Consider the following 14595-nt stretch of genomic DNA (forward strand, 5'->3'; position numbering starts at 1 on the left):
CTACAAATAAGATATGTGTAGTGTGCATAGGAATTTGTTTTTTTTCCCCAAATGATAATTCGGCCCCTCAACGGTCCGAAGGATTGTGGACTGGCCCTCTGCTTTAAAAGTTTAGACCAGGGGTCCCCAAACTAAGGCCCGGGGGCCGGATGTGGCCCATCGAAGCCATTTATCCGGCCCCCATGGCACAAGGGCAGAAGGGGGTTGGGCTAAATGACCCAAGAGGTCTCTTCTTCTCTTACAACCATTATTATTATTATTATTATTATTATTATTATTATTATTATTTATTAATATTGAGGCTGGGTGGCTATCTGTCAGGGGTGCTTTGCTTGTGCTTTTGGTGCACAAAAGCAGAAGGGAAGTGGACTAAATAGCCCAAGGGGTCTCTTCCAACCCTCTTTATTATTAATTATTATTATTAACATTGAGGCTGGGTGGCCATCTGTCAGGGGTGCTTTGCTTGTGCTTTCGGTGCATAAAGGCAGAAGGGAATTGGACTCAATGGCCCAAAGGGTCTCTTCCAACCCTCTTTTTTATTATTATTGTTGTCGTTGTTGTTGTTGTTGTTGTTATTATTATTGCTCAGTGGCCAACTATACTCCGGCCCTCCAATGGTCTGAAGGATCACGAACTGGCTCCCTGTTTAAAAAGTTTGGGGACCCCTGGTTTAGACCAAGCGGGCGGCCTTTCTAAGGCTTCCTCCGCGTCCATGAATAGGAGTTCCCTTCTGGAAGAATAGGAATAATGATATGTCACAAGGGGAAGGCATTGTAGAGATAGGCCATAAAAGGGGTTGGGAACCCCTTGCGTTGCCCCAAAGCTCCCAGCTGCTGCCTCTCCTCTTCCTCCCTTTCTCTCTTCTTCCTTCCTTCATTCCCTCCCACCTGCTTCCCCCTCCTCTCTGCCAAGCCCCCAAAGGCAAAGAATAGCTCCTCTCTCTTCCTCCCCCCCCCCTTTCCCCCCTTGTCAGCTTGGGCTGCAAATCTGCTCAAAAGGGAGGGAAGGAGGGAGGGAGGTGGGTCTCTCTTTCTCTTTCTCTCTTTCCTCCAACGTCAGGGGCTGGGCTGGGCTCTGGGCTCCATTGCCATCCAGGACAGGCTACAAGAGGGATGCGCTGAAGGAGGAGGAGGAGGAGGAGAAGCAGCTTTGAGGCCGCCTGCAGCTCCCCTTCCTCTCCCCGGACCCTTGCTGCCCTCCTCGGCACCCTTTCCCCTCTCCCGGCCATCCCTTTGCCTCTCTCCATCACCCTCTTTGCACATTTCCCAATCCGCATCCTCCATCCCTCATCCCTGTGCTTCTTTCGGGTCTCAGCATCCTCTCTTTGCATCTTCCTCTTCTTCCTCCCCTTCTTGCTTTGTTGGGATGCTCCGGACAAGAGCCCAGGCCTGACCTCTTCCCAGGCCTGACCTCCAGGGCACTTTGGTCCAGACCCACCGGCATCCTTCGGAGCATCTTTCTCACCCTCTTTCTCCCCTTTTCTGCTTCTTTCTTTCTGTTATTTTTTTTTCTCCCTCTTTCCCGGCTCCTTCCTCCCCCTGCTGGAGTTTCTCGGGTACCGCGGAGGGGAAGTCCTCCGCGCCCTCGGGATGAAGATGATGGCAGGCGGATCGGTGCATCAGAACGGCCTCTTCCCTCCGGCACCCCAGCAACAGCCGCCGCAGCCTCCGCCCCAGGCCCCCGGAGGGTCCCAGGCCCAGGCCCAGAGCCACCCCAGCCCCCAGGCCCCTCCGCAGGCCCCACACATGGATTCGGAGCCCCCGGACTCCAGGAAGAGGCCCCTGGAGACCCCCACCGAGGCCATCAGCACCAAGAGGAGCAACACCGGCGGTGAGTGGGGGCTGAGCGGGGGTCGAAATGTCACTCTGGATATGGATATGGATACTCTTATTGTTATTATTGTTATTATTATTGATATCATCATCATCATCATCATTATCACCATCACCACCACCACCACTACCATCACATCACCATCACCACCATCACCATCACCACCACTACCATCACATCACCATCACCACCACTACCAACACATCACCATCACCACCACCACCATCACCATCACCACCACTACCATCACATCACCATCACCACCACCACCATCACGATCACCACCACTACCAACACATCACCATCACCACCACCACCATCACGATCACCACCACTACCATCACATCACCATCACCACCACCACCATCACGATCACCACCACTACCATCACCATCACCACCATCACCATCACCATCACCACCACCATCACATCACCATCACCACCACTACCATCACATCACCATCACCACCACCACTATCACCATCACCACCACTACCATCACATCACCATCATTATCTACCTCCCTTGCAACGTGGAGATGAATGCACAGAATGGCACAGATTTCTCTTTCTTTCCATTTAACTCTTCATATAGATCTCTCCCCCCCCCCCCCGAAAGGCCTGTCCAAAATATCTCCAAAACCATGGACTTTTGGACCTCTTTATCCCCCCATCACAAATATTATCTCTCTTTCCCCTTTTGCCCCAATCACCCTCGTTCTGAATATCTCCTTACCAAGCTAGAGATGGAAGCCTCAAATCTATAGAGATCTCTGTTCCTAAGGTGGAAAGCATAGAGAGAGCTCCTGTTTCTTTTCTTTGGGCCCTTCCAATATTGCCTCCCTCTCTTTCAAAGAGGTGACTGATGGATAGCACATGCGGGGGGAGAAAGATTGAGTTCAGGATGGATATAATGGGATGGAAAAAAGTCCCAAATGTCACCCTCACTGCCGACTTTCTTCCCTTTGCAAGGTGGAAGAATAGAATGGCAGATGTTTCCCTTTCTTTGACCCTTCAAATAGGTCCCCCCCCCATCCAAAGGCCTGTCGCTTTCCTCTCACCAAAACCTCCCCCACAAAGCCATCCCGTGAGACCGTGGATCTCTTTATTTCCCCACAAATATTCTCTCCCTTTCCCCTTGACGTCCTCAATCTTAATATCTCATGGAAGCATAGTATCGTAGATATTTCTGTTTCTTTCCTGCGGGACATTTGGCCTTTCAGATCTATCCCTTTCCTCTTTTAAAGCAGGCGGGTGATGGCACATAGAGGGGAGAAAGCCTGGTTTAGAAATATTCTGTGATAATGGAGAGAGGACCCTAAATGCCACCCTTGTTGACGACTTCTTTCCAAATATTATCTCCATCTCAAGGCGAGGATATCAATCTTTCTTTCTGTTGTCGAAGGCTTTCATGGCCGGGATCACAGGGTTGTTGTATGTCTTTTGGGCTGTGTGGTCATGTTCCAGAAGTATTCTCTCCTGATGTTTCACCCACATCTATGGCAGGCATCCATACCTCACAACCTCTGAGGATGCCTGCCATAGATGTGGGCAAAACGTCAGGAGAGAATACTTCTGGAACATGGCCACACAGCCCGAAAGACATACAGCAACCCAATCTTTCTTTCTTTTCTTTGGTAATGTGATGGTGGAGAGGCCTCTCTACATGTCGGCTTTCCTCCCAATGCTTCCCTTGAAAAGTGGAGATCTTTCTCTCCTTTCTTTCCTTTGGGCCACTTGGCCCTTCAAATATATCCAACTTCTCTTGGACCTCTTTGTGTCCCACAAATATGGTGGAGACAGAATCACGGAATGTTCCTTTTTGTTTGGGCCAATTGCGCCTCCAAATTGTTCCCTTGAAAGGCCTGTCCTTTTGCCACAAAGCCGTCCCATGGGCATCGGGACCCTGTTATCCGCCCCGTAAATATCCCGTTGACTCCATCCCTGCACCAAAACTGACACCCCCCCAAAAAAAAACCCGTATGTCGACCCTATATCTCTCCTGCCTCCATCTGTCTTTTCTTTCATCCGTTTACAACCATCTCTCATTCATTTTTCTCTCATCTACTCTCTTGTCAGGACCAAAACCTATGAATGTACTCCTCTTTCTTATCTTTAATAAGAAATAATAAAAGAAGGACTTTGACTCAACCAGGATTCAAGATCTAGTTTGCAAATCCTTTCTGGTTCAGTCCCTTAAGGTTTCGGCGATTCAGTGCATTTCTTCGTCACCTTTCCTCCCACAAACTGTCACAAGTGTGGCTCTCCTATCGAAAGCACCATTTTATTTCTCCAAAGGAGGATAAAATGTTAATCCTGCCTCCACCAGCCCTTCAACGCGAAAGCTTTCCAGAGTCTATATCTAGGCTGCCCGTTCTGTCAAAATGGAGTCGGTTGGAATAAATGTACAATTTCGTGGAACAAGGGGAGGGGGGAGAGGTGGAAAATCCCCCCCCCCTCCCCACATATAGACTATGGAAAAGCAGTCTACCCCGCCTTCCCATCTGTCTAAGGAAATGAAGACGGGAAGGATGTGAAAGGTTGAACGTGAAAAAGGGGAGGCCAGATCAGCCGGGATGTTGAAAAGGGCAGTTGTGCAGATCCAGGGATTAGTGGGAGATGGTGGATAGTGGGCTGAATGCAAATACTCAGGGCTTGTAAGCATTTCTGAGGTTTAGATTTTTATATATATATATATATATATATATATATATATATATATATATGTTTATGCATGAAAAAATCAGAATGGTGCTTCCTTGCATTTGAATTCCAATTGATACTGAGATACCCTGTTTCCCCGAAAATAGGACAGTGTCTTATATTAATTTTTGCTCCCAAAGATGCGCTAGGTCTTATTTTCAGGGGATGTCTTATTTTTCCACAAAGAAGAATTCACATTTATGGTTGAATTGTTTAAAAAATGAAAATGTATTATCTACTGTACAGTAGCTGTCATCACAAACAGGCATAACCAAACTGTGACTCCTTTCAAGAATTTCTGTATGATATTTTATTGCTATACTGTTGTTAAATTACTGTTTTAAATTTCTGTTTGTATGTAAATTTATGTTGTTGCTGGGCTTGTCCCTGTGTAAGCTGCCCTGAGTCCCTTCTGGGAGATGGAGGTGGGATACAAGAAAAGTTATTATTATATTATTACTATTTCTTGTTACTACCTTTATTTCCATGTACAACAATCTATGGTATGTACATACATCCTGCATGCTTCCAAACAAAAACTTTACTAGGTCTTACTTTCGGGGGAGGCCTTATATTTAGCAATTCAGACAAACCTCTACTAGGTCTTATTTTCTGGGGATGTCTTGTTTTCAGGGAAACAGGGTAGGTGTTTGTAATGTACCACATTCTGTCTCTCTCGTGTCTCCTTTTGTGAAACGGCCAGATTTTGGTTCCTTCGTTGCCTTTGAACCGACAGCAATAGCTGCCTATTACCATCCCTTTCTCTGTCCCTGGCTGGTTCTAATCATTTTTATTGTCAAATAATACTGATTGGCTGTCTTTCGGTTTCATGGCTTGGAATGATGAGAGAATAGATGGACACACATGAGCGGTTTCTCTCTCTCTCTCTCTCTCATGCACATACCCTCCAGATGTCATTAACATTTGGGGATGCTCAGCATTAGAGAAGCCATAAACACTGCATCTGAAAGGGGGAAATCTCCCCTATTTGTGGTGGGGAAAGAGAGGAAAATGGGGTTTATCCGAAGAGTGGCCGCGATTGTATAGTTTGCGGACAGCAGGGCGGGAGCGAAGCAAGAGAGAGAGAGAGATCTAGAAATATGCTAAGCATGTCTTCTTAGGAGACTGGCTGCGTTGGGAAGGAGATGGCAGGAAGATCTGGTGGGTGTGGAGAGACTATGCATGTATACGTGTCTGTCTGTATGTACGGTATGTGCGGAAATCTCATGCCTGCCTTTGCTTCTTATGACGGTTCGATTACCCCACTTTATTTGTCCCTGGCTTGTTTTCCTTCGCCAGCGGTGACAGGTTGGGGTTGAGGAGGATTGGCCCTTTTTTTGGGCTGCTTCCAGTGATGGATTTGGGGGAGGGAGAAGAAGGGCGAAGAAGCATTGATGGTGCTGCGGGAGGGAAAAGAAGGGGGGGACGTGGGAGAAGGAGTGTGACGGAGATGGAGGGGACGCCTTAGTGGTACCTGGTGCGCGTCGCCCCAAAAGGAGGCACCGATGGCCGGGAGGACGCACCATGCAGGCCCCACGGCAGGTTAGTGCTTGGGGTGGGGGTGGGGGGTCCCGGTCTATCCTTGTGCATATGGGTGTATATAAACATATGTGTTTCTGCCATATATATGTATGTGTGCATCTGCCGTAGTCGGTCTGCCTTTGTGTCATATCTCGGGTGAAGGTCAAACGGGGTGGGACCGGCGAAAGGGAAGGCGACGGCTGGGAGGCAAGAGAGGCCACGTCTCCAACGTGGCGTCTATGTGATCTGATGTGACGGCGAAGGAAAGGGGCAGATTGTTGTGCCTCTTGGGGACTTCCACCGAGACCAGGATGTCCCCTTTGGGCTCCAGGCCTTTCCCGGCCGGCCGTGGGAAGAACCGACGTCACCCGACAGCAGGAGCCTCGGCCGGAGGAGCATAAAGCCCCCCGCTGTTCCCTCTGCGACTGTCGGCTTTTGTGGGATCCCCGTCATCGTGGAGTGGTCAGCGCCAAGGTGGCCATTGTGAGGGTTGTGATGGAGAGGCACAACAAGGATGCACACAAACACATCCTTCTCCACTCCCCAGCCTTAGCATAGGCAACCTCAAAGTCAAGGTTGGGAGGCTTGGGTCCGGCTCCTGACCTCCCTTCAGTGACCTTGGCGCAGCCGTTGCCCTTCGCCTTTCCCCCCAAAAGCACTCCTCTGGCTTTACTTTGTCAACGGCCTCCCTCCTGCTCAGGAGCGCCTCTTTTCCCCAAAATGGCTGCAAAAGAGGCTCTTTTGCTAGGCTCTTCTAGTGATGGGGGGGGGGGGGGGGGAGCAGGCCCATCGTAGGCCATTTGCAAGAACCAAAAGGGTTGGGCGCTCCTCGAGATGGATGAGGAGTGAGGCGCAAATGGGAGGGAAGTCAAATCTCATGCAGGTTTATGGCTACAAGGGAATCCTTGCAACAAAGCATCACAAGAGAGGAAGAAAGGGAAAGGAGGGAGCCAGGTGAGTTACACACCTGTGTGAGTCGGGAAACAGATTGAGGCTGGATCTATGCTGCCATGTAATCCAGTTTCTGAATCCAGATTATCTGCTTTGACCTGGATTATATGAGGCCCCTTCTACACTGCCATATAAAATCTAGATTATCTGCTTTGAACTGGATTATTATGGCAGTGTCAACTCATATAATCAGTTCAAAGCAGATAATGTGGAATATCTGCTTTGATAATCTGGATTATATTGCAGTGTAGAAGGGGCCTGAGTCTGCACTGCCATATAAACTAGTTCTAAACGAAGAATCTGGATCCAGAAACTGGATTATGTGGCAGTGTAGGTGGGGCCTGGGCAGAGCCGGCCCTAGGAATTTTCCAAGTGTAGGCGAACAGAATTTTGGCGCCCCCCCCCCCCCCAAGCAATCACTGAAAAATAAAAGCGTTGGATAAGCGAAAATGTTGGATAATAAGGAAGGATTAAGGAAAAGCCTATTAAAATTCAAATTACATGAAGATTTTATAAATTAAGCACCAAAACATCATGTTTTACAACAAATCAACAGAAAAAGCAGTCTCGACTGCGCCCCATATGTTTTGCGCCCAAAGCAACCGCTTAATAAGCCTCATTGTTGGACCGGCTCTGGGCCTGGGAAATCCAGTACAAATGTTGCTGGGCTGTTGTGTGTTTTCCAAGCTGTATGGCCATGTTCCAACAGCCCTGGGATTCCGACCTTGAAAGCCTTCGACAAAACAAATGTTGCTCCTTCTATCTTTTTTTCCCCTTTATCCTCCTTCACCATCTTCATGCATTGACCAATCAGCATCAGAAGATGCTCAAGGTGGAAAAGGTTATTAATGCTGTTTGCAGCAGTTCACTTTTGCCTGAGACTCCTGGGAAGACAAGATTCCTCCCCTTCTTCTGCTTTCCCACTTAAGAGTTTATTGGGTTCAAACAACCTTAGCACTTTTACCTCTGTTTGCAGCAACTGCAGTAAGATGAGAGCAAAGAAGGAAAGTGGGAGGAGTGACAGAGAAACTGGGACATTTTATAAACCGCTGGAATGAATGGGATGGCAGAGGATGCACTGGGAATATCCCTGCCAAATCTTGACGGAGGGTGTATAAAAGGCATAAAAGATAGCTCCTGGCATCAGGGAAGCACCTCAGATGACCAAAACCCAAATAAAATGGGCAATTTAGCAAGTCCATGGGAGTGACTCACTTTTTTGCACTAAAGTGCGATACCATTTATTTGACTATTTGCTTGCAGGGAGAGGATCATGGCTGGTGGGTATTTGAACATAGTGAGTTTCCAGTTCTGATACTGGGCAGGAGATGTGGAAAGAAACTGTAAGATATTGGGAAGGTAATGAAAAGCCTCCAAATATTTGGAGATATTTCTTATTTTACTTGCATTGAATAGTAGAATTGTCCTAAAGGAGAAAAAGTACCCTGTTTCCCTGAAAATAAGACATCCCCAAAAAATACGACCTAGTAGAAGTTTTGCTGAATTGCTAAATATAAGGCCTCCCCCGAAAGTAAGACCTAGCAAAGTTTTTGTTTGGAAGCATGCCCGGCACCTACCAAACAAAACACCATAGCATGCAGGATTGGTAAATGTACATAATAATAATAATAATAATAATAATAATAATAATAATAATAATAATAATAATTTTATTTTTATACCCTGCCTCCATCTCCCCAGAGGGACTTGGGGTGGCTTACATACCGGTTGTATATGAAATAATGGTAGTAACAAGAAATTCTTGACAGGAGTCACAGTTTGTCTGGTTTAGTTATATTGGTTTGTGATGACAACTACTGTACAGTATAGAATCAATGTTCATTTGAATATGAATTCTTCTTAATGGAAAAATAAGACATTCCCTGAAAATAAGACCTAGCGCATCTTTGGGAGTAAAAAATAATATAAGACACTGTCTTATTTTCGGGGAAACACGGTATGGGGCCCATTCACATCACACTTATATAGTACTATTATACCACTTTTATTGCCAGGGCTGCATCTTTATGATTCATTGGGTTTTGTAGTTTTTGAAGCAATGGACCACTTTGCCTGAAATGTTTAACTGCAGCTTCCAGGATTCTGTAAAATGAAGCAGTGGCACTTTGGATGCAAATATAGCACTGTAGTTGTTTAGTGTGAATGGGACTTGGACCACAATATACCCCCAAATGTATGCCAAGCAACATCAGAGAGTGGTGAAGATGACGGCAGTTATTAATGAAGAAGAGATAAACACAACAACAACAGCAACAACAACAACAGCAACAACAATAGGATGAACTACTGTGAAAGGAAAGGGTGTATCTTAGCCCCACAAGAGACCTTGGAGGGCCATGTCCCCATTGACTTTTCTGCAGCCCTGTTTGGCTGAGCATCTTCCAGTGATTGTATGAGAATGCCCATCATCCCTAGCCAGAAGCGAATGCAGCACTTTGCTTGTTCCTGAACCTTATGTGGGATGCATCTTCACTGTAGAATTAATACAGTTTGACACCACTTTCATTGCATGGTTCAGTGCTATGGAATCACGGAAGCAATAGTTTGACAAGGTCTGTGGCTTTCTCTGCCACGGAGTCCTGGTGTCTCACCAAACTACAACTCCCAGGATTCCACAGCATTGAGCCATGACAGTTCAAACCATGTCGAAATGCGTTACAGTAGAGTCTCACTTATCCAACACTCGCTTATCCAACGTTCTGGATTATCCAACGCATTTTTGTACTCAATGTTTTCAATACATTGTGATACAGTAGAGTCTCACTAATCCAAGCTTCACTTATCCAAGCCTCTGGATAATCCAAGCCATTTTTGTAGTCAATGTTTTCAATACATCGTGATATTTTGGTGCTAAATACGTAAATACAGTAAATACAACATAACATTACTGCGTATTGAACTACCTTTTCTGTCAAATTTGTTGTATAACATGAAGTTTTGGTGCTTAATTTGTAAAATCATAACCTAATTTGCTGTTTAATAGGCTTTTCCTTAATCCCTCCTTATTATCCAAGATATTCGCTTATCCAAGCTTCTGCAGGCCCGTTTAGCTTGGATAAGTGAGACTCTACTGTATTTTGGTGCTAAATTCATAAATATAGTAATTACTACATAACATTACTGCGTATTGAACTACCTTTTCTGTCAAATTTGTTGTATAACATGAAGTTTTGGTGCTTAATTTGTAAAATCATAACCTAATTTGATGTTTAATAGGCTTTTCCTTAATCCCTCCTTATTATCCAACATATTCGCTTATCCAACATTCTGCCGGCCCGTTTATGTTGGATAAGTGAGACTCTACTGTATTTCTACACTGAGTAGGGGCATTCTCCTTCCTCCACACAGTTAATTGAATACAAATGACTTTTTGCACATCAAACACCGTTTGCAGCCATTGAAGTAAGCTGAGGACAAAGGAGGGAAGTGATATGAAACAGGGACGTTTTTAAAGCAGCTGGAAAATGGGATGGCAGAGGATTAATGGGGCAAATTGGGGTAGCCGGAGGGTGCGTATTGAGCGTTTCGATCATGGATGGAAGTGGGGCAGCAGAAGGGCCAAAGGGTTATAATTCTTGATCTCGGGATTTGCCATTTTGGAGCAGAGCTTTTGCAGCTGTTTACAGCTGTTCTGTCTAGGGGAAAGGGAGGAGAAGGGGGGAGGCCGTCCAATAATCCAGCCTCGGCTTAGACATAACGGGTCTTGTTCCAAACTGTCCCGCATACATCTCTTCACACGCACGCAGCTGGCGACGTGAGCGGCATCACCCTGTTCCCACAGCTGGTCATCGGGTCCGGTCGGGGGCCTGGCGAAGACGAGGGCCTGAACCTGACCTACTTTTGCGCATTGGAGAAGGAGAGGGGCGGAGAGGAGCTGGAGGGAGACCTGACAAAACCAGACATGGGTTGCATGCGCCGGCGCCTATGCACCTGCCTTTCCCACCCCATCTGCTCCCTGTATGCATTGTAGAGTCAGTGTAGTAGACCCAGGCCCCATCTATCCTGCATTGAGTTGCATTATATGGGTCTAGGCTGGTTGTATTCATGCCGTTCGAAAGTGTAGATCCATCTACACTGGCTGTTTAATGCATCTTGAACTGCAGTGGTCAGACAATGAACTCCCACAAATACAAAAGAAAACCCTTAATGTGCACCGATGCTCGAATCACCATCAAACTGGATTCTTATGTTATTGTCTGCAAAATGAAACCACTTTCTTCAATACAATTATGAAACTGCATTAAACAGACAGTGTGGATGGAGATTTAGCTCCGTTCTCATCCGCCTTGTGTGCAATTCTCAAACTGGATTCCTATGTCATCATTGGCACAATATAAACACTTTCTTCAATACTGGTACGGAACTGCATTAAATAATGGTCAGTGTGGATGGAACCTTAGCTCAGAACACTTCTCCTTTATGCCTCTCAAATCATCCGTCTAAAAGGACCTGAGCAGGCAAAGTCTATTGGTTAGAATAGGACCATAATGTCGGAAGGGGACCCAAGGGCCATCTAGTCCAACCCCTCTCCATGCAGGAATATTCATCTAAAGTACAGTAGAGTCTCACTTATCCAACATAAACAGGCCGGCAGGATGTTGGATAAGCAAATATGTTGGATAATAAGGAGGGATTAAGGATAAGCCTATTAAAACATCAAATTAGGTTATGATTTTAAAAATTAAGCACCAAAACATCATGTTATACAACCAATTTATTTATTTATTTATTTATTTATTTATTTATTTACAGCATTTATATTCCGCCCTTCTCACCCCGAAGGGGACTCAGGGCGGATCACATTACACACACAGGCCAACATTCAATGCCTTTTAACATAGAACAAAGACAAACAAACTTAGGCTCCGAGCGGGGCTCGAACTCATGACCTCCTGGTCAGAGTGATTCATTGCAGTTAATTGCACTGGCTTGCTCTCCCGCCTGCGCCACAGCCCGGGCAGAAAATGTAGTTCAATACGTAGTAATGCTATGTAATAATTACTGTATTTACGAATTTAGCACCAAAATATAACGATGTATTGAAAACATTAACTAAAAAAATGTGGTGGATAATCCAAAATGTTGGATAAGTGAGACTCTACTGTACTTTGAAAGATGGCGATCTGACCTCGGCCCACTTTCTAGAGCGGTCAAGTTCACCCTTGAACAGTTCTTATGATCAGGAAGTTCTTTCTAATATAATTTATTGGGTTTTCTTAGGCCAGATGTGGTTTGTACAGTTCCTTCCTCTAAAATAGATCTGATATTCATTGGTGATCAGGTACTATACAGTACTAACCGGGGCTGACTCTGCTTGCCTTCCAAAATCAGATGAGATTTGGTTCCTTTAGGTATTCAGGTCTCTGTATTAACAATACAGCACTATTTAGAGTAATGGTTCTCAACCTGTGGGTCCCCAGATGTTTTGGCCTTCAACTCCCAGAAATCCTAATAGCTGGTAAACTAGCTGGGATTTCTGGGAGTTGTAGGCCAAAACACCTGGGAACCCACAGGTTGAGAACCACTGATTTAGAGAGTCCTTCCCTTGTCAAAAATGAGGGTGGCCATTCGAAGCAGACATTTCTCTTTGTTTATTTTGGGTTTAATTAATATGGGGAAATAATAAGAATAATAATTTGCTGGGTTTAGGGTCAGGTAGAGGTGTTAATATCCCATACAGTCCATCCTCCGTATCCATGGAGTCCATATCCATGAATTCAACCACCAAAGTCTTGAAAATATAAAAATTAAAAGAATATAAACATTCCCAAAAATACCATATATACTCGAGTATAAGCCGACCCGAATATAAGCCGAGGCACCTAATTTTACCACAAAAAAACTGGGAAAACATTGACTCCAGTATAAGCCGAGATACCAATAAAATTACATTAATTGAGGCATCAATAGTTTAAATGTTTTTGAATCTTTACATCAAACTGTAATTTAAGATATGACTGTTCAACTCTGATGAAATCATTATTTTCATCTTTTTCAATGTAAATGTGCTTATGTATCCTTTTAATAATAATAGAGTGAAATAATAAATGTAATAATAATAAATGCAGTAAAATAATAAATGTAATAATAGAGAAAAATAATAAATGTATTAATAATAATAAAAATAGAGTAAAATAAATGTAAAAGTAACAACAATAATAGAGTAAAATAATAAATGTAATAATAATAATTAATAGAGTAAAATAAATGTAAAAGTAACAACAATAATAGAGTAAAATAATAAATGTAATAATTATAATTAATAGAGTAAAATAATAAATGTAACAATACCAATAATAATAGAGAAAAATAATAAATATACCATATATACTTGAGTATAAGCCGACCTGAATATAAGCCCACCAGGACTCTCACCCGAGTATAAGCCGAGGAGGTGTTTGTTTCAGTCCTAAAAATACTCGAGTATATACAGTACTTGATTTTGCATTGTTGTGAGTTTTCTGGGCTGTATGGCCATGTTCCAGAAGCATTCTCTCCTGACGTTTTGCCCACATCTATAGCCTCTGAGGATGCCTGTCACAGATGTGGGCGAAATGTCAGGAGAGAATGCTTCTGGAACATGGCCATACAGCCCGGAAAACTCACAGAAACCCAGTGATTCCGGCCATGAAAGCATTTGACAACACATCCTTGATTTTTCCAATTTATATAAAGGATGCCATTTTATTATGCCACTATATATATAATGGAAGGAAGTAGCCAGGTTCCAAAGTGACTCTTTGATTGAGGGTGCTACTCCAGCTCGCCAAACAAGAATTCCTCTAGGTATAACACAGCCAGGCATTGAAGCTGCAAGGCTATTCAGTGCAATTCAACCAGACCAACAAAGGATTAACCTAGGTAGCAAGCAGCCAGGCTTTGAAGCAGCGAGGCTACCGTGTTTCCCCGAAAATAAGACAGTGTCTTATATTAATTTTTGCTCCCAAAGATGCACTAGGTCTTTCAGGGGATGTCTTATTTTTCCATGAAGAAGAATTCACATTTATTATTGAACAAAAATTGAACATTTTATATATACTGTACAGTAGCTGCCATCACAAACTAGCATAACCAGACAAACTGTGAATCCTATCAAGAATTTCTTGTTACTACCAATATTTCCATGTACAACACTCTATGGTACGGACATTTACCGATCCTGCACGCTCTGGTTTTCTGTTTGGCGGGCATGCTTCCAAACAAAAACTTTGCTAGGTCTTACTTTTGGGGGAGGCCTTATATTTAGCAATTCAGCAAAACCTCTACTAGGTCTTATTTTCTGAGGATGTCTTATTTTAGGGGAAACAGGGTATTTGTTGCAATTCTAGCAGCCCAAAAAACCATTCCCCTAGAACGCAAGTACCCAGCCTTCCAAGCAGCAAGCCTATTCAGTTGCATTCCAGTTCACCAAATAATGATTCCCATAAAAAGAAAACAGCCAGGCTTTGAGACTGCAAGTCTATTCACGGCTATTCCACCTGGCCAACAAAGGATTCCCATACGCCACGGCAATGCGTGGCCAGGCACAGCTAGTAAGTATATAAAAGAGAACTAAACCAAAGCGAC

General features: G+C 44.4%; 1 protein-coding gene across 3 annotated transcripts in view; it reads left to right on the plus strand.

Annotated features, from left to right (window-relative positions):
- The first annotated feature begins 1012 nt into the window (after positions 1-1012).
- Positions 1013-14595, plus strand: part of nova2 (NOVA alternative splicing regulator 2) — a 60351-nt gene continuing 46768 nt past the window's right edge. Inside the window, exon 1 of one of the 3 annotated variants that reach the window (XM_062962795.1) lies at positions 1013-1830. In XM_062962795.1, the coding sequence (XP_062818865.1) occupies positions 1590-1830 (241 nt within the window). In that variant the 5' untranslated portion in view covers positions 1013-1589. Of the gene's footprint in view, positions 1831-4893; positions 5698-5747; positions 6079-14595 lie in introns of those variants that run through there. The other 2 variants (XM_062962797.1, XM_062962796.1) reach the window with 2 other exon arrangements.

This window comes from Anolis carolinensis, unplaced genomic scaffold, assembly GCF_035594765.1.
Source record: "Anolis carolinensis isolate JA03-04 unplaced genomic scaffold, rAnoCar3.1.pri scaffold_10, whole genome shotgun sequence".
Classification (NCBI taxonomy): Eukaryota; Metazoa; Chordata; class Lepidosauria; order Squamata; family Dactyloidae; genus Anolis; species Anolis carolinensis.